Here is a 20,176-nt window from a genome sequence, read left to right on the forward strand (position 1 = left end):
GCCCGTCCGCCAATCAGCACTCGAGGCTTCATTTAAACAGCCCGAGCTCGCAGGGCCGCGAGCACTACCCGTGAGGTTCCGTGGGTTCGAAATCGAAAAACAAAACAACAGCGTGGAGCAACTGCCCTGACGAACAGCTCTCCTCCCCACACTGGAAAAGAAACTAACGAACTAAGCAAAACCAAGATCTTTTTTTTTTTGGAAATAAATTTAATTTACAAAATATTTTAAAGTCAAAAGTAGAATGAGACACACACAAATCTGAAGAAAACATCGGCCTCATCTGCTTCTTTAATGAGCTTTGAAATTGAAAGACACAGAATACTGTGTTTTCATGCTGTTTAAAAACAAAAGGGGGCAGAAATCAAAGCTTAGTGCAAGCACCCCTGCAAGAAATCCTGTGAAGCACACAATATTAAGACAAAAGAACCTTACTTTTCCATAGCAAACAAAATTACACATAGGACTGGGTACTTCCACATTTACAGTATACTTCCTAACTTTTCCTTACAACGAAGGATTTCCCCTAAAAAGACAATCTTAAAGACTTCCATTTAAAATACCAACCTGTACAGATTACATTTAAAACACATTATTTCAATATACCAGTGACAAAATATTGAGTTCTTTTCACTTTTTTGTTTCATATAAAAGGACCAACATTTATCATGATCAAAATGGTAATGGAGGATTAAAAAACATCTGTCATTTTTACCTTTAATCCATCAAAACCTTTTAAACCAAAACACTTCTAATGAACCATGAAAAAGACTCTTTTGGCCTTAAGCGAGGTGACCACCCTGCATTGCATTCTGCCAGTGACACTCATCGATGCACATGATGAAGTAACCAAATATTTGGGAATTTGTGTCGTAGAGCAAGATCCCACAGGACAACAGTCACAAGGACCTGCAGATAAATGCACTCTGCTTCCCTTTAGCCTCAGGCATATGGGGAACCCACAGTCTGGATCAGGCATGCTTGTGTGCTCCACACAGAAAAATTTCACATCTTTTTTACTGTTATCAGGGGAAAAAAAATCCTATTAATCTACCTCAGAATTAATTCATAATTCTACATTCACGAACTCCTACACATTAGTTATTTTAAAAACTTGAGGGTCATTTATTCCTTAATAGTCCATAACATGTTTCATATTTGATCAAGCACACTGCAAGGTGACTCCTTTGAAGCGTTCTTCAGTTCTGGAGGCTCCTTGACTTTTGTTATAGGGAAAGAAGCTCAGCTCTTTGATGACTCCAAGTACACCTTTTGTCATTGTGGACTGGCACAGCCCTTCTTTAGAAACAACTACTGGAATTATAATCCAGACTATAGTAGAGCTATATTTTTAAGGAAACCTCTGCCTTACAGAAAAATATCTTCACCATTATAATTACTGATATTCAGCATGATAAGAGCCCATGAGGGATACACCTCTGTAAGAAAAGTGTCAGTGCTCAAAGAGGAAATTCCAATATAAATAAATAAACTGAACATAAAACACACTAAAATAATTAAAGGCAGTAACCCAGTCTACAACCAGAAATTTGTATAGCAAAAAATATAGAATTTAATGTTTGAACAGAAGAAGTAAGTTCTCAGAACAACAGAGCAGTCTGGAATACCAGCATTGACTCCACTCTTCTTCCCAAAGGTCAGCATGCAGAAAAGACTTTTTGCAATGTGCAACTAAACACCCCTTAGAGATCTTTTTAAGAGATACGTGCTTCTTGCTTCTTTGGCAATAAACACTCATCTGATCTAGGGACTGCCAGATAAAACATTTATTGTAAATGCTCCCTCCACATCAACAGCACCACGCTCTCTGATAAGCACATATTAAAATGGAGAGAGCAGACACTAAGCAGTTCCAAAGCATGAGCTGAGGTGCAGAACTCTGCTCTTCGACCCCAGTCTTCCTAACAGGGACAATCTTCTATCAAGCAGAAACCAGATACTTTCACCTACCAGATGAAAAAATTTCCAGTCTATGAAAATTTACTTTGCCCACATATGAATTTTAAGTAGATGTAAATCCACACGAATTATAGCTCATGATATAAAATAAAAACTAGGTATCTAGCACATAAGCTTTCTTACTGTCTTTCACTGTCAACTGGCAATGATCCAGCCTGACCAGCAGGTACAAACACTAACTAGAGTAGGGTTATCTGCAAACAAATGAACACCAAAGAACTAGTAGGTAATTTTTTCCAGGAATGACTAGTAATTCTGGTCACCCAAATAGCAAAGAGCAAGCTAATTTTTCTGAAAAATTAGTCCTTTATAAGTCCATTTCTTGTTGGGCACGCACAAACACGGAGCCCTTTGAAAGTTATTGACCTTTATGTTTTCTAACTAAACAACTCAACTAGAGAAAAAAAGCCATTCTTCAGAATAGATATAAAAGGCACAATTATGAAAGAATTTTTTTAAAGGACATTATCAAGTATATATGCTCCAAATTCCATTTCAGTGTTTTCTTAGAGTGCCTTTCAAACAGACTGGACTTTAAAAGAAATAATTATTTACCAACCACTTTGAAGCTACTGTTTTGTCAAAATCATACAATACTTATTTCTACTGTAGAACAGAAAAGACAAGATATAACAAAGAATTAGGCTTTTAGTCTGAGCACTGCACTGACACCACTGATTGAGTTGAGTTACTTTCAACAGTTCAATTACAAATAGAAATTACAGTAGAAATCATGTTTCATGTGCACATGAATAGTATGAATATGATACACACATGTAGACTTGAAAACGACACATAAACCAGCCATTTTCAAGCCATGGAGTGTAAAGGTGACAGAAATAGTTTTATTTTGAAAGGAGATGAAAGATGGAATTAGAAAGCAGGAAGGGTAGTACTTGATAGTGTCCTTTCAGAAGGTGGCATTCAATGGCCTTGTTATTGCTGTGTATTTGCTAGTCTTCAGCTTCTTCCCAGATCTATTTACAGCATGTCAGTCTGAACATTCCCAGAGCACAGCTCTAAATTTTACTTTAGAGATACAAACATAGAACAGTTAAACATATGTAGTCCTGTTTTAGAAACTGAACTTTCAAAGTTTAGGACTTCTATTGTGCTTCTTTGGCTAAGTCCTATTTAAATATTGGTAACATTTGAAGTTCTATAGCTCTGCCACTATTTAACAGCTAACAGAAATCTTTGGTGTGCTTAGGTTAAGAATCCACTAGGGTACAAGCTTCAAAATATAAACATTCAGGCAGTTCTGGCCCCTCTCCTGCAAACTGCTTAACACTGAAGCAGATGATTAATAGAATCTAACACCAAAGTATCTGAATACAGTCTCAAATGATCTGTGCCTCTTTAGAGTTTGTAGAACTGTGATAAGAGAGTCATCTTATCACAGCTCCCTTGGGCTCAGGTCATTGAATAAATTTAACAGTTAAAACAATACACATAAATCCAGCTTCCTATTTTAAAGATTCTTTGAGATATTAATTTAAGAATAGGAAAAACTGTGGGAAAATTTCAATCTTAATTCTCATTTTAGTAAAATGGGAATATTATTATGCAATTTTTGTGAGGAATTATGAAGATTATAAAATTACTTCAGATACTTTCTTTGGCATCATATTCACCAAACAAACACAGAATAATTGTTTTTAAAGTAGACTTAAAAGAGAAAACTTGATGAGGTTAAACTATACTAGATTTCATGGTGACACCAGACTTGTAATTCCAAACAGGTTTTTTTGAAAAAACTCTTATGTCTAGTAAAGAAAGAGCTAAAAATTAAAATTAGACATAAAATAGTCTCAAGAGTTTAACTTTGGTTTATAAACACAGTAGTACAAGAAAGTGAGAAACAAAATAATTAGCAACTCACGAGAGATTTATAATTACTGATTTTTTTTTTTAATAGAAATTAAGAACTGTTCTGGAACAGTCTTTAAATTTCTCTGCTATCACAGATAATCTGAAAATGGGCACATTAATGTGGGACCCTGATATCATTTATGCTCTAGCAAGGGTCAGCTATGTTAATCCTTTGTGACTGTTCATGGATTAAAATGACCTTGCAAATACTCCGATTTCTTTTGAAGTTAGAGTGTGGGGTACACTTTAGAAGACAAAGAAGATTGAAAAAGCAAGAAAAAACGCATTTTAAATTTATATATAAGACTAAGTGTAGAAAATTAGACCATATCATTGTCTAGCTCTTCCCATATTCAATATTTGAGATGAAAGAAGAACTAAGAAGCCAAATTTAGGCAGCCTAATTGTACTCAGGGGGATCATCGAACACCTTGTTTAGTGTCTTCATAAAGTATCATAAATCACTCTTCAGAAGAACCTAGTGCCTGTGTTTACTGGCTAGGCTCCAGAGTCCAGCCACCTATAAAACCCTCCGAAAATGCCTCAGGTTCGAGGAAATTATATATTAATTTCTGCATGAAGCATAATTCAAAATTTATGTTTCATAGCCCTGCCTGCCCTTTTCATAGATTTTAAATAGTCCTTAATCTTTTAGAATGCTTTCTATTCCACTTAAAACATTAGCTCAAAGTCAGATGCAGAAAGGCAATCAATTTTTTAAATTAATAGCCAGATATGTAATTACATTTTCAGCCACTATCCTTAAAAGATATTTCAGAGCATTATTTTTAAAAGACCATCTATAAGATTTTTAAAAACTCTTAAAGAAACACTCTTTCATATGCATCAAAATGTGCCTAAATGTTCAAATATAATGTAAACAAACTTTTTTCCCAAAATTATGCAGAAGACTTAATGAGTCCAAATAAAATATAAAATATAAATCTTAGTTGCCATATCAGCCTTTTGGTGGCCAATGGCTTAGTAAATTCGGTGGAATGTTATGGTCTGATCATGAATGTTCATTGTTTGAAATATTCTGTACAGTTGGAGTTGTATCTAGCCCCAGTAAAGTTCCAAGATATGACTGGTCTCTAGGATCCAGCATTTGCTCAGGCCTTACAGGATGAACAATATTTGCAGGCTGTGGAGTCAAGGTGTATTTCTCGAGGAAGGAGAGCTCTGTTGCTCGCTGATAATCTGGCTGCTCTGGCTGCGGGGGAAGGATGCCATGGGACTGAGAGCCGTGCTGCACCAGCTCTGCCTGGGGGTCTGGCATGGGAACAGGGACCAGAGTCACAGGCACACACACTTCTGGGGATACATTCTGCAGCAAAGTTTTGGCTTCTGATTCGTATGCTTTGGATTGTTCGACATACTGTTTAGCCTCAGTTTGGTAAACTTTGTCATCAGAGGTGTACTGCACTGGTAAGGAGACTAGCTTTTCTTCTGGAGAAGATGCCAATGCCTCTTCTGCAGTCTTAGATCCATGAACGTGATCAATATGATACTTCAGCTTGTCTTTTCGTTTAAATGTTGCATTGCAGTGTTGGCAGTTAAAAGGTCGAGCATCTGAATGAATAACCATATGTTTGGTTAATGTCTTCTTAATTCTGAAAGACTGGTTACAGATCTGACATTTGTAGGGCTTCTCACCTGTAAAGGCAGAGAAGTAACCATTAGTTATTTTGAGTTAGCATCAAATCACACATAAATACCTTCCATGGATTATGACAACAAGACCTACATCAATTTTACTGAAAACAAAAAAAGTTTAGCATCTATTCTGGAATCAAGAGATTCATCAGGAATTTGTTTAGAAGTTATACTGGCATACTCTTCTCCTTACAGACAATTCTCTCAGTACCCTGGACATATGTTACAATACAACCAAAATTAAAAAACTGTCTTTTAACTGTTACGATACTGAGATTAAATGAGGTCAGTTTGTACACCTATACATTTCAAAAGACAATGATTTTCCTAAACACAAGGCAGAAAAAGCAAAGTCAAACAGGAAGGACATAATCCTTTCAAGAGGGAGTTCACTCCTTGTTTAGATTACCACTTGAAATGCAGTAATCTCTGGAGCACAGAAACATTTCGAAGGTCTGGGCAAATTTGGCAAGAACACACATACCAGTGAACTAAAGGAGGAGGTGCAAAAAGTGTCCCACAAATCTGAGCTGAAATTATCAGTATTCCAGCTAAACAATCATAATACAGTATTCAGGAATAGCCAATATATGGGAATTAATAAAATCTTGCTGCTTTCTCCTACATATTCTGAATGCTCCACAACCATAATGAATAAAATAATTGAATCAATAGTGATGCGTTTCCTATGCGTTTTGTGGTTCAGTTGGGGTTTATTTTGTTCTTACCTGAATGTGTCCTAAAATGCATTTCCAAACTTGATTTCCCTTTAAAAACTTTCTTACAGACTTCACACTGGTGAAAAGTTGCTTTATATCTTTAAAGAAAAAAAAAGACATTTCATGTGTTTTTGGGTTTTTTTGTAACCAACTAACAGTAAAGTTATGCTCACAGTCCTTTCTGGAATCTTTAAGTGCAAAATAGCTAAATAAGAAACTTTCCAAATTTCCTCACTTTTGTTCCTGTTTCCTATTACATATTCCTATTTTATATATTACATATTCCTATTTCGTATTCCTATTATAGGAATATTTCATATTCCTTATTATTGCCTTATGTTCCTACTTCCTATCTACATACAAATAAGGTCAATTAGATTCTTTTTAATGTTCAGTTTTATTCTCTGTTGGGATGGCACTTAAGTATTCAAGGAACAAAAACCACTAAAACTTCTTATTTAACCCCCAAAATCTCCTTAAATAACATTTTTTTTCCAACACCCACAAGAAGCTTTTACTTTGACAGAATCAGGCCATAAATAAGATTCTAGGAATGGTAGAATTTCTAGGTAGGCTACTGCCTACCAAGGCAAAAAACCAGAATAAGCACTATATTGTACTTTAAAGTCAGACATCTTTAATGGCTCCTACACAACACTAATGAGTACTAACAGCTAAAACATATAATTTGAAAAACAACCAGAGCAGTTTTTCAAACAAATTTCAAACCTCTGAGAGGTTTATTTTTAGAGCTCAAGAGTTTTAAAACCCTATTGCATTTTCAAGTTAGAGACACAATTCAGGTTCCAAAGTTTTACCTCCTTTCAGAGCCATTAATCTGCTGCCACTGCCTAAAACACCTTAAATGTGCGATAATTTTCCCAATGCTTACGTGATGACTAATAATTCAGTTTTAATTAGTCTGCAATGAGAATATTACAGGAAACCATCAATTAAGAACAACACTGAGATAGATAATTGACAGATTAAAATCTGATCCTTTTAAATGCTTTTATTTTCTTAACTGTGCTACAAAGGAAATACCTATCTTAAATTGTGGAGGCAATTTTCTGACATCCCCTTCAAACTCCAATTTTATCTCTATGAAGACTGAGGTACAGGCATGACAAAGACACAGATTAGCAGAATTCTGCTCATACATGCAAGTCCCAACAAAATCAGTTACACTACAGAAGTATTTATGCTGTTGTAAAAACTTCACACTTACTTCTGCCAAACTTTTTCTCCTAGATGAACACTTTTATAATGAACAGTAAGGTGATCTCGACGGCCAAAACATTTTCCACATTCCTCACACTGATGTGCTTTTTCACCTACAAGGGCAAAAATTCAATAAATCTTGGTTAAGTATTTTTGGAACTTCTTAAATGTCTATGACCTATAACCATGTTTCCAAAGTTCAGCCAATCAAGTTCTTCCACACCTCACTTGGAGAAGGATTCTCTCTTATTAAAGAAGAAAATTTAGGAAGCATGGTGGCTCTCTCAGAGTAAGGAATTGCTATATAGGACTAGTCCACATCATTCCTACAAAGAACTTTGTGCTCCAAGTCAAGAGGCACTTCCCCAAATGCTCACTGCATGGGAGGTACAAATGAATGACTGGGAATGTACTTTCTTCATTATGACCTGAAATGTGGTACCTTCAATAATTCAGCTGTTTTAAAGAGAAGCTTATTGAAACATACCAGTAATTTTCAGCTACTAATTTGTATAATTTAAAATTACACCTCAGTATTTATCATTTTAATCATCCTAATGGACATAGTTACCTTTTTCTTTTATGATGTTAAAAGTATCTTGATGCTTTTTAGTCATCTTGAGATCTTCCACAAAGTGGCAGAATATTTCTTCTCATGTAAATAGGGGTGTGGACAGTCAAATAATGTAACTTTCTAGAGGGTGAAAAGCAAATAGAGCAGAAAAGAGGATTTTTTTTTTTTTTCATAATTTGATCTTTCAAAGATTTCTTTATTTCATAGCAGACATGTTTTCAAACACCAGGAAAGAAGCTGTCTTTCACATTAAGACTCAGGAAGTTTAGACTCTGATCACTTTCATAGTTCCATGCTGCCTAGAAAGTATTTTGCCTCCTAGTAGGTCGCATTTCTTCTGGATCCTGCTGTGAAAAAGTCACTGGTAAATCTTTGCTTTTCCTATACATTTGATAACCTTTCTGCTCTTAGAGCAACAGATTTTTTTTCTTCCTCCTGATCATCCCCATCTGTTCATAGGGCTGATTCCTTCAGCCTTCCTTTCCTCTTTCCCATAAGGAAGACTTCAGAAACACCTCTCTGATGTTCTTACATTGAAGTGATCAGTGTACAAACTTTGACAGAGACTCTGACAGCTTCTTCTGTGTTGTGGCAATGTTTCACACAATTGCTATTAAAAGAAAGAAATCCGAAATCATTAAAAAATCCTCCTTTTTCACTTTTGCTTTTCGTATTTATGATTCTTAAAGCAATTAATTGTTACATGCTTTTGACTGTCCCTCAACTTTCTATGGTATCACAGAGGGAACATTTGGCTTTTAAACCTTTAGAAACAGGTAAGATTAACTCTACTTTAGTAGACCTTTAAGAGTGGCAGGAACTTTCATCAGGCCTAAAACACTGCATGTACTGAAAAAAAAACAAACCATAATTAACTTTTTATGTGGTTTTATTTCAAAATAGTAATGGTGAAGCCAAAGAAAATACCTACCTGAATGTATTTTTTTGTGTTTTGTCAGATGGTCATGCCGAATAAACGTTTTCCCACATTCTTCACATTCATATCTCTTGTCATCATGATGCACTCTTAGATGAAGTCTGCATATTTAGTCATAAACATGACCATAAAATGCAATTTTGTTAACATAATCTGTACTGCTAATTCAATGCAAAATAGCAAAAAATGCAGTCTAATGCTTCACCTAAGTATCAGGAAGTAACTTTCAGCTGAGGTGCACCTGAATTGTTCTTAGAAAGCAAGAGAGAACTGAGCTGAACTCTTTTATGTGAAATTAATTTAGTGGGATATTTTAGTCCTCTGCTTATTTTCTCTTTGAATAACAAAAACACACAAGTTTTACATGTGCAAAAAACCTCAACTTTGAGAAAAGATTTTAGGAGATTTTGTTTAAGCCGCTAATGTATTAAAAATTAAATGAATTCTCACAGATTAGTAATATATTTTTAATATTGAAAGATCTTTAGAACATTTCCTAATGCTCTCAGAGGTAGAGTACGTCAAACACATACTAAGAATTATGTCAATAACATGAGTGTGTTTATATCACCAAATAAGCAAAACACTTTAGCTTGTTTAATAAAAATCTATACCTGTAAGAGCTTCCATGACGAAAACTCTGCCCACAAATACTGCAAAGATGAGGCTTCTCTCCACTGTGAATTCTCAGATGTTCTTTCAAAGTTGTTCTGTTTAACAAAGCCAGTAAAATTTAATTTTAAGCAATGTCCCTGACACTTTAAAGTGAAGCATACTATAATTTTCTCAATTTCTTTTATTGTGATGGATCACAATATATCCAAATGACTGTATAATCTCAGATATACACAATGACACATGCATTCAAAGACAGTCTTGCAACCTATTTACTGAACCAACTGGGTCTAGAAACAGTTACCAAGAAAGAAATAAAACACTGGCCCAAAGCAAATTCCGAAACATACATTAAAAACAACATCTTTTTCAAAAAATTGCAAGATGTTTTTGCACAACAGAGAAACTTAAGTTTCTTAACAGTAGGAAACTTAACTGAAGTGAATGAGAGGTAAGACTTTCTTAATATATATGAACTTCATAATTCATTACCTAGAGGTGTCACCCTTAATTTTAGAGGTGATCAGAAAATCCCATGGTATCTGTGGCTCTGACACTACCCTTTAATACACTAATGCTCTCAAATGCTCTCATTTGTGTTAAGAACTCCAAGCATATTCAACAGCAATCTAAGTATGCTAAATGCTGCTGAAGTTCAAGTAGTCAGCCAAGTCCTTACCGTTCCCTGACGGATTTCCCACAGATGAAACACGTCCATTTTCTCTTTCCCCCATGAGTACATTCTATGTGGCGTTTCAGATTCCCTGTGTCATTAAACTGGCGGCCACAAATATCGCAAGGAAAAGGCCCTACAGGGAGACAGACACACAGAGGAAGACTGACCATCAGCTAAACTAAACAAGCCCAGACTGGTTACCTTTGAAAACTCTCATCAATTTACAAAGCAGAAGTTTTGTCTAACAAATATTCATCTTTAGTACAGTCAGCATATTTTAGTTAGATTTTGTGAGCTTTCTGCTAAGTTACTTCTAATATCTTGCATTTTGGCAAATTTCATGACTGTAAAGCAAAAATTTAGAATTCATAGTCAAAAGCAATTAAGCCCACTTAGACCACCTGAAAGAAAAAATTCTTATTACCCATCTAGCTCCTACCCATCAGAAATAATCAGTAGTATAAAAAAGTCTGCAGAATACTTCAGGAGGAAAGGAAAAGGTCTTTTGAAAACTTCAGGAAGAATCTGACTCCCTAGCTGAGAATCAATTCTGTGCTAAAAAGTTGTAAACCAAACTAACCTTAATTCTTCTTCCTCCCCAAAATTCTGACTTTTTTTGGGTATAAGATAATGCCTCAAAAAGACAGCTGAACACAAAAGTGAAAACCTAACCAACAAATACCCTTAAACAACTCTCCCCGAAAAGTGAAGAGAGAATTGTAAAAGGAGGTGGGGTGGAAACCAGACTCCAGGACATAAAATGGTGGGGGAATGTTTTACTTTAAATCTAGTGTTTACATGTCAGAAGGAGGTTTCTATACCGAGATGGAATTTTTCTTGATGTTTCAGTCTTGCAAACCGGGATTTAAAATGCTCTTCACAGTAGGTACATTTAAAGGGTTTATCCTGAGAGTGAAGGATCATATGCTCTTCTAAGTGAGGTCTTCGAGTAAAAGATTTTTTACAAATCTGAAATGATAACACATTTTGTCAAAGATACATCAGTTATAAGCAGATTCTTTTCCTATTCATAAACACATAACAGTTTATTTCATCTGTTCTCTATGCCAAAGTAAGGTTAAACAGGTAATCGTCAGAAACCTACTCTATGCCAGTATGTAAAGCAGCGGAGTCAACATCAAAACCAACCTGTGCTCTATATAAACCATAGTGGATTGTACTGTATAGATTAGGATGCAGATCCATGGCAGCCTAAACCAACTACTGGCAACTCCTGCATGCACTTACATGTTCCTCCCCAGTCCGTCTTTCTGACTCCAGCGCTTTCCAGACTCTCTTCCTACCGTGTTTCAACACATTAACTCAGCAGAAAATAATCCAATGGGAAAAAACAAACAGATTTGGCTTGGTTTTGGATGCTGAAACAGTTTAGTTGGACCATAACAAAAGTCACTCTAGTATAAGCTACTGTAGAACCAGAGTCATACATGTTCCTTTATTTCCTCTGCGAAATTCTCTGACAGCAGATATTAAAGAAAAAATGCCAGTATCAATGAAGAAATGTAACTCAAATACATTTTAGAACTACAGGACCATCACAAGCCTAAAAATATGTGTGCTTTTTAGTACTGCTTTCAGATTAACCAAAACCTAAATGTTCAAGAATTATTAGTAGTGACTTAAGTAAGCACACAGTGCAATTATGGAATTGAATCCACAGCTCAAATTTAGGCATTGAAACCAGATATTACAATTTATCATCAGGGTCCTATGCTTCAACATAAATCAACAGAGTACTCACATATTTCCCTGTGAAACTCCTGCTGCTGTTTATGACAGCTCAGCTGAGCGCTACAACTCCCAGACATTAACTCCTGCAATCAGCTTCTCAGAGCACACATGAATATGGAAATCAAAACCAGCAGCTTTATTTGTTTAAAAAATCATTAATGTTAAATATAGGTGTAAGAAAATCACATATTTGTACAAAGTATAATAGCCCTCTTGCTTTTCCTTACTATTAACATATATTGTTTGTGTAAATTTTCTCATCTTCCTCAAGGATTAAAATATGGTCAGCAAATCCTGTTGTTTGCAAACAGATTACAGCATAAACCAATAACCTTAGTGAACCCAGTAGCTTAACATCTGTGGCACCTTTGCCCTCAGAAGACACCACACAAACTGAAAATAAAGCACAGCACCCAAGGGTCCTATTCAATGTCCAGCTGCTGTAACAGTTGGAATTCTACCTGCTTTTAATTCAAGTCCATTTTCAATGCACATGAGCTGTAAAGGAGCAGCAGCTCACTTCTTTAAAAATTTCTACTTAAAATTTTCAATTTAAAATTGAACCCATATACCAGGAAGTAGAGTTTATCAAATCACTCATCTGGTAACACACTTTCAACAGAATGAATGTCAACAATGTTGCACAATTGATTCCAACCACTAAAATGTTTCTTATCTAGTAACAACAGAAACTGTAACACATTCACACACTACAACTTCACCTGGAAGATAACACCCTTTGATGAACCATGTAATAACCTTGAACCATGATCCCCACCAGCTGCACAATGAACAATAGAAATTCCTACAGCTGATATCTCCCAACATTCTACTATATGTTTACAAGTGAAAGTTCCAAAACAAATCAAGGTTTGAAATTACGTTACAGCCCATAATTTTACAGACATACAGCAGTAGACAGCAGCTTGCATAAATGAAACAGCTGCCCTAAAAAACAAAAAGGAAACCAATTTCCTTTGAAAAAAAAAAAACAACAACAAAATCCCACATCTGAAATCTTAAAACATTATTTGGTAGCATACATATAGAGAACGGAAATTCTACAAACTCCTTTTAAGAGGAGATGTAGTTTCACACATACACCTTTCCCAGGGAAAATCAATTCTGTGATTATACAACTAGAGATAAATTTAGTACAAATTTACAACTCTGATGACTTGCACATGAAGTTAAATGAGAAAGTGTTTCATATTTAACATATACTTTCCTCACAATTGAGAGATCCCTCCTATAAAAGTATACTTTACGGTCAATGCTTGATGTGTGTAATTAACAGGGGAGTAAATACTGTTTTTAGAGCATTCACTAGTCTATTAATCTGTAAACTGATGTATTTGAAGAAATACTTTAACTATTTTAGAATTCAAATTGGAATTATTTATCTGACAAGAGGCTGTACATATAGAAAAAGTTCAGTCCTTGAATCAGCAGCTAGAGGAAATGTATCCCTTAGAAAGCTTTCTGAGATTTCATAGCATACACCAGACTTTCATTAAAGTTCACAGAAGGTAAACTCTGTATGAAATAACAAAAGTACTGAAGGATTACTTACATCACATTTCCAACCTTCACTCTTTGTCTTCTTGATAGAAAGAAATTCTTGTACATTCTCTGGATGAAACCTAGAAGAAAGACAGAAGCTGAAAGCAGTCATGGCTTTCCAAGATGAAAATAATCCAAATACTAAATATCTATTTCTAAGCTTTATATGTCATAGAAGTTGATCACCACACTGGCAGAACAGAATACTGATGCTAAAACAATTTTAATGACACAGTTATCTGGAAAGAAGTGTTGACTATGGACTCCTGTAGAACCTCATACAACATTTGATAAGACAGAAGGCAACTTCAACTTACAGATGTTTACAAAGAAAAAAAGCAAAAAAGCAGTATGTAAATAAGAATACCTTATAATTAGACCTGTCATAAATTATTTATCTAAAAGAATCTACACAGGAATGGTTTAGACATCTACTATTATCAACAGTAAAGCACTGATATATAGAACTAAAGAAGGTATTTTACTCTGCCTTCAAATCAAAAGCAGTACAGGTAATTTTTAAGTCTGATGTGTTCTGACTGTGCAAGCTCATCTGAAAGAGTCTAAAATTTATAATAAAAACTTTTGGCAGAACCATAGAAACACTACTGCTATTTCTTACAGCAGATTAAGTGATACTTTGAAAAGGCAGTTATTTGAAATAGTTATAAAATAATGCAGAATATGCTGTGTTTATATATATGCTTATCTTCACTTATTTTAAAATGAAAAAAATGCTTCTTCAGAAATACCAGACACATTATGTCATACTTGCCTCTTCACGTGCTTCGCTAAGGTCTTTTTGCTTGCATGCAGCTTATTGCAGTAGGGACATTTGTGCTCCTTCTTATGGAAGTCAGTGTCACTGGAGTGTTTCTTTCTGTGCACTGTCAGGTTGGACTTGGTTGAGTAGCGCTGGTGACAAATATCACATTCAAAAGGCTTCTCACCTGTGTGGACGCGTGTGTGGCTCTCATATTTGCCTGAACAACAAAGTCAAATCTGTTAGCATGATCTGTAAAAGCTATTACCTGCAATAGGCATGTTTGGGGCTTGTTCTATAATCTCTCTCACATGTAGTAAAGCTATAAATACCCTCCACATGCATCTGAAGGTTCTTACTGGTTTACAGCACTGAAAACTGCCCAGTGCTCACCTATGTGTTTGATCCAAGGTCCCTCCAAACACTTCCATCTTCCTATAAGTCTGTGCAAGGGTTACAAGTCACTCTTGTTCAACCTCACAGCAGTCTCTTCTTAAATACTGCACATTACACTGAGCATAAGTACCTCTGCAGAATGGGGAACAGCCTGACAACAAACTGGTAATCTTAAGGTACTTTCAAATACCAGAAAACTGAATGAAACATACAAACCCTTGTATATTATCTGTATTTGGGACCCAACATACTACCAGAAACAAAAATGATACTCTCATTTCTTTCACATGGCTTGTATTCCCTCTTCTGTTTGCCACTTTTTTCTGAGGACAAAATTCTGTCCTGTGGATAAATCTACCTCACGTCAGTAGCAGCCTCTCTGCTTTGTCCTAGATATTTTTTTTTTCTGTAGAACATACATGTATGCTGCTGTATAGTACTGTAAATTTATGAATTTCTGCAGCTCATAAATTTAACATATAAGTCAACTGTCCATTGTAATACAAGCTTATAAAGAAATACTTTATGTATCGCTTGTTTTAATGTGTGCTTGTCATGGATTTTTTGAGCACTGAACTAGAATTGTAAGTTATGAAAGTGTAAAGACAAAAGGGCTTCCAATGTGTGCTGAACCAAAATGTACCATTCCAACCCTAAATACTCACAGGCCATTTATTTCTGCACAGTAGCTGTGCTTTTACATACTGTGCTAACAATCAGAATCTAGAGCAGTGGAGGAGAAATAAATGTAGTATCTGCAGATTTTTAAAATAATGTGCTCAGATAATTTATTGAAACTATTTAGCACCACAGACATAACAACTTAATACACTTCAAGAAAATAGCAGCCCACTGGATCAGTGAGATAATCCAGAAATTCTTATATTCACTCTCCAGGACAGAGAAAAAGCTTGGTTTATTTCCCACACAAACAGCATCACCATGAACAAGATCAACCTAACTCGCTCTTACCTATTCGATCAAACTTTTTGTCACACTTGGGACACTGCAGTAGTTTTTTGCTACTGCTCTGAATGATGACTGGAGCTAAGCCTTCAGGAATATTCCCCATTGAGTCAACTGCCTCAGAACCCTCTTCAGCATCATTCTGTTCCTTTTCACTTTGTTCTTCAGATTCTGAATCTTCACCTGACATTTCCTCTTCCTGACCATCTTCATCCGCATTGCACTCACTTTCACTGTCTTCAAATTCACTTTTCTCAGATGTCTCCTTGTCAGAACTGACTTTTTCCAAATTGCTGTCAGAGGCATCACTGCTTTCATTGTCACTAATATCAAATTTAGCTGGACATTTACGGCTTCTCGTGGAGCGTCTAGTGGAAAAGCTGGCCTTCTCAACCATTTTTAACCCATGCTTTCGTTCCAGGGAAAGGGGTCGGTGGGCTTTAGCCAAATGATTTTCTAAGGACTTCTTGTAGCAGAAACTTCGACCACAAAAAGTGCACTGATGACTATTTAAAAGTTTACCTGTCAGTTCACTGAGTGTTTCTACTGGTGTAGGTGTATCAGTTACCACATCAGTCTGTACATTGGAAACACTTTCATTATTTAGTAACTTCACTGCATCTATGATATCTAAAAACTTTGCTGCTTCCAGCACTAATGGAATTTCATTTTTATACACAAAAAACTCAGAAGTGTAAAGAAACTCAAGCAAATGTTGGAAGACAGAATGGGTTACATGATCTAATGTGACAACATCGGTGCTTGGATTTTTGCTCAAACAGGCATGAAAATAACTACTCCCAACAGCCACAACAACTTTGTGGGCACTAAATTCTTTTCCTTCTACAATTATGAGTAAATCACAAAATGATGGATGTTTCTGTCTATCATCATTTAAGTATTTAAGTAGATTTTTGTTATACTGCAATGAGCTTAGGAGCTTTCTTTGTTCTGGTGATGGTGGAAGTTCTTGGGAAGATTCAAGCTGATCTGCAGGAGCTACTTCTGCAGACTTGGAGACAATTTCTTGTGCACAGTCCACTACAAGAATCTGTTCTGAAGTATCTTTCTCATGGCCAAGACGAACCTTTTCATTTAGAGTTGCAGCGAGCCGTCTCCTTTTCTTCATTGCAAAAGCGCAACTTCAGGATCAGGAGCTTCATAGGTGACTAGTAAAGAATTCCCGTTAAGACTTGGTTCTGCTCCAGACTTTAAGAAAATATGCAACAGTAATTTCATACTCTGCAAAAGAATTATGATAAAAAATTACTCTTAGCACTTAAACATTTCATCAATTTTTAATAATGCTTTCTATATTTCACTGTTAGTTTTATGCATCTGCATAACTGAGGCTTTTATTAAATCGCTAAAAGCTGTTTGCGTCGCAGACCACGGCATAACCTGCTGCGAGCCAATGAGCAGACACCGCCTATTATTAGCTCTAAGGCGGCGGCCGGGCTGGCTACGCTCGGCTCCCGGCGGCATTTAGCCTGCGCCCCACTCCGGGACGGGCGTGTACTGTTGTTATTATTACACCGAGGCTCGTTCTCTTTCCGTTTCACCTCAACAGGGCAAAGCAACTCCAGCTGCTCTTCGGGACTGGTCGGGCCGGATCCGCTCGGCGCCCGCCGGGGCCGTCTGGCCCGGCCCTGCCGCGCCTGTCCCCGCCGAGCGGCCGCGCTGCCCCCGCCCAGCCCGCGGACCCTGGGACGTTGCCTTTGTCCCCTGCCGAGGGCAGGGTGGGGCCCCAAGCGGGATTAGCAGCACAAAGCGGGGGGGCACCGAGGACGCCGCAGTCCCGCGGTGCTTAAAATGGCCGCGCCCGCCCCCCTGTTCCGTCCCGTCCCGCTCCCCCGCGCTTCCCCGGCGCGGCCCCGTCCGTCCGTCGCACCTGCGCGGTACCGGGTGCTCCCCGGGGCCGCTCGGCCGCCCAACGCTGGTGGCCCCGGTCCGGCCCCGCGCCCGCCGCTTCCGGGCCCGCCGCCCGCGTCAGCGGGGTCACGGCAGCGCTTCCGAGCGGGGCGGGGCGCGGCGGCTGCGCGGGCGGGACCGGGGTCATGAGGGGCCGCACCCTGACAGGGCCTAGTGCCGAAACGCGGCTCACAGGGTGAAAAAAGCGGGCAAGAGCTAGGAGAGCTTGCTCGAACAGCGCCGACGATTCGGGACAGCCGAGCTGCCGCCGGCTCTGCGCCAGGATACCCCGCTGAGGCTGTCTGCTGCTTTGAAGTAGTGCACATAGGGATTTGTGAAATGCCTGGGTTTCGTGCTTCCTGTAGTTATTTTCAATAATACGAGTTTTAATTTGTTTTTTTTTCTTGAATATTTTGAAGCACTTGACATGAAATTCCCACTTTCCGAACGTCCCGGGTGGGAAAAGGAGCAGCCCCAGAGGAGCCTCTCGGCTCCCTGGACGCGCTTGGGCTGCAGCCGCTCCGCGTACCGAGAGCACTGCCTTCTGCTCCTTCCACTCCATCTCTCCTCTCTCCCCCGGGATAACCACTTGCCAGTGACCATATGACGCCGAAAATGAGCTTGTTTTCCTGACAGCCTTAAAGAAGGATTAATGCAGGATTAAACTTTATTCCACGACATGCATTCTGTATTTATGATCCGTAAATAGATACTGAACGAAGTGTGACTCGAAGGTCTTGAATTTTTAAATAAAAATACTAATTGTTCTTAAATTGTTAAATTTGTTAAATTGTTCTGAGTGTTGCTGTACTTTCTGTACTCACAGTCCTGCAGTTTCCTTGAGGTCTACAAATATTTAACTTCGACTTTGAGTTTTTTTGGGGTTTTTTTGTTGTTGTTTTTTATTTTTTTTTTATTTTTAATACTATATTACAGTTAAATTAATTCAATAGCAAACTGTTTCAAGTAATATTCTAAGTGGTATCAGGTTTTTCTATTCAGTTATTCTATAGTGAAAGTAAAGCACAAACCATAAAAAGTTTTGGATTTTAGAAAAGTCGGAGTTTTTTAATTAAGACCTGGCATTACTGGAATTTCTATCTAAAATAAACAGAGGGACCATGCTAAAACCAAGGGCAAATAGAGAGGCGTTATCAAAGCTAGATGAAGACACTGACTCAGTTGAGCTTAAGAAAGAAAATAGAAAACCTGATAAAGACAATAGTAAATCAAAAAGGCTCACTAAAACAATAAACTAAGAGCCCAGACAGATGCCCATCTGGCCCATTTGTCATCTTACTCTGAAAGGTAGGAAAGGTCAAGATGCATTCTGGTCTCCCTTTCAGGACCCCTACTCATAAAAAGACCACCGACTTATTTCAAAGAACAAACCACGCATGCTTTTTTCCTCATTAGCATGAGAAGCAGAGCGTGGGTGGTAACTGAGCTATGAATATGTATTTGTATTCAATACTTTTGTAAATAAAAGCCTGTAATCACCGGGTACACCGGGGCGTGCATATTAGGGATGACCCAGCACCAGTCCAGCCTGAATAAACATACCCCTTCTAATTAAAAGAATTAGAGAGTCTTTGTTCATCTCAGTTGGATATTGATACTAGATCGTATCCATATTTTGGTAGATCAAAATAACAGTGTCAATAAAAATAGAGCAATCAAGATTACTTTGGTTTTCTTGCACTGAAAATAAAAATCTACTTACCTCTCAGCCATCTGCTCTTTTAGGATGTTCCTTGTGCATGCCCAGCTTTTATTTCTGCAGAATAGTTAAACTGTACATAAACTGTAAAAATAAGCTTCTCTATTGGGTTTCTCTGTTTTGATTTTGCACGGAAAAAGAAAGTTCTGGAGCAAGGCATTTTAAATTTTAAAGTGAGCCTTACATTTCACTCTAATCTGAGTAGCAAGCACATAAAGACATCATTAGTAGGTAATTGGCTTCTTGGGTCTTACTGTTTCCATAGCAAATCCTTCATTTGGAAAGTATAAAACCAAGTGCTTCATCAATTTTCATGAGAGAAATACATAACGAAAATGCATCCTTGAGAAGAACTATTTTGCCAGCAAGCATAAACAAGCTAGGGAAGTGATCCCTGGGGCAGGCCTGAGACTTGCATAGTTTATTTTTTGTTGTTGGGGGCTTGGGGAAGGGTTTGGGTTTTTTTTCCCTAGATAAATACCTGCTTTTTCATTATTTGCTGCTGCTATTTTTGACTCTGTGTTGAGTGCAAAGTGGTTTCTTGGCAGTCTACAAAACATCTACAGCTTATTGCCAAACTGTACAAGTTCAGCGGGCATTTTGACTTAGCACAGGCCTAGGTAACACTTCTTTTCTCTTTCTGTCCATGAAGGATTTAGTTCAAAGGAAAGTTGTAGAGTGCTAAGTGATCCATTACCATGCCTGGCATTGCCACAATAATTATGCTCTGGAAACAAAATGTCCTTGAAATCTCAAGTCATTAGGGTTCTTTCAGCATTAAGTCTTCTGCAGTTTGTACAAAGTACAAGTGGTACAGACAAAATTTAACTATATTAATCCCTTTTGTTCCAATGC

The 20,176-nt window shown here is 37.4% G+C and overlaps 1 protein-coding gene across 1 annotated transcript; it reads right to left on the minus strand.

Annotated features, from left to right (window-relative positions):
- Positions 1-262: 262 nt before the first annotated feature.
- Positions 263-17,692, minus strand: ZBTB41 (zinc finger and BTB domain containing 41). Its single transcript, XM_015636709.3, has 11 exons — positions 17,582-17,692; positions 15,697-16,932; positions 14,341-14,548; positions 13,576-13,645; positions 11,072-11,219; positions 10,254-10,383; positions 9,574-9,669; positions 8,954-9,060; positions 7,456-7,561; positions 6,237-6,325; positions 263-5,508 (listed from the first exon to the last, which is right to left on the minus strand). The coding sequence occupies exons 2-11, from the start codon at positions 16,817-16,819 to the stop codon at positions 4,865-4,867; spliced, it is 2,721 nt and encodes a 906-aa protein (XP_015492195.1). The 5' UTR covers positions 16,820-16,932; positions 17,582-17,692; the 3' UTR covers positions 263-4,864.
- Positions 17,693-20,176: the final 2,484 nt, after the last annotated feature.

Source organism: Parus major, chromosome 8, assembly GCF_001522545.3.
Source record: "Parus major isolate Abel chromosome 8, Parus_major1.1, whole genome shotgun sequence".
NCBI classification, from domain to species: Eukaryota; Metazoa; Chordata; class Aves; order Passeriformes; family Paridae; genus Parus; species Parus major.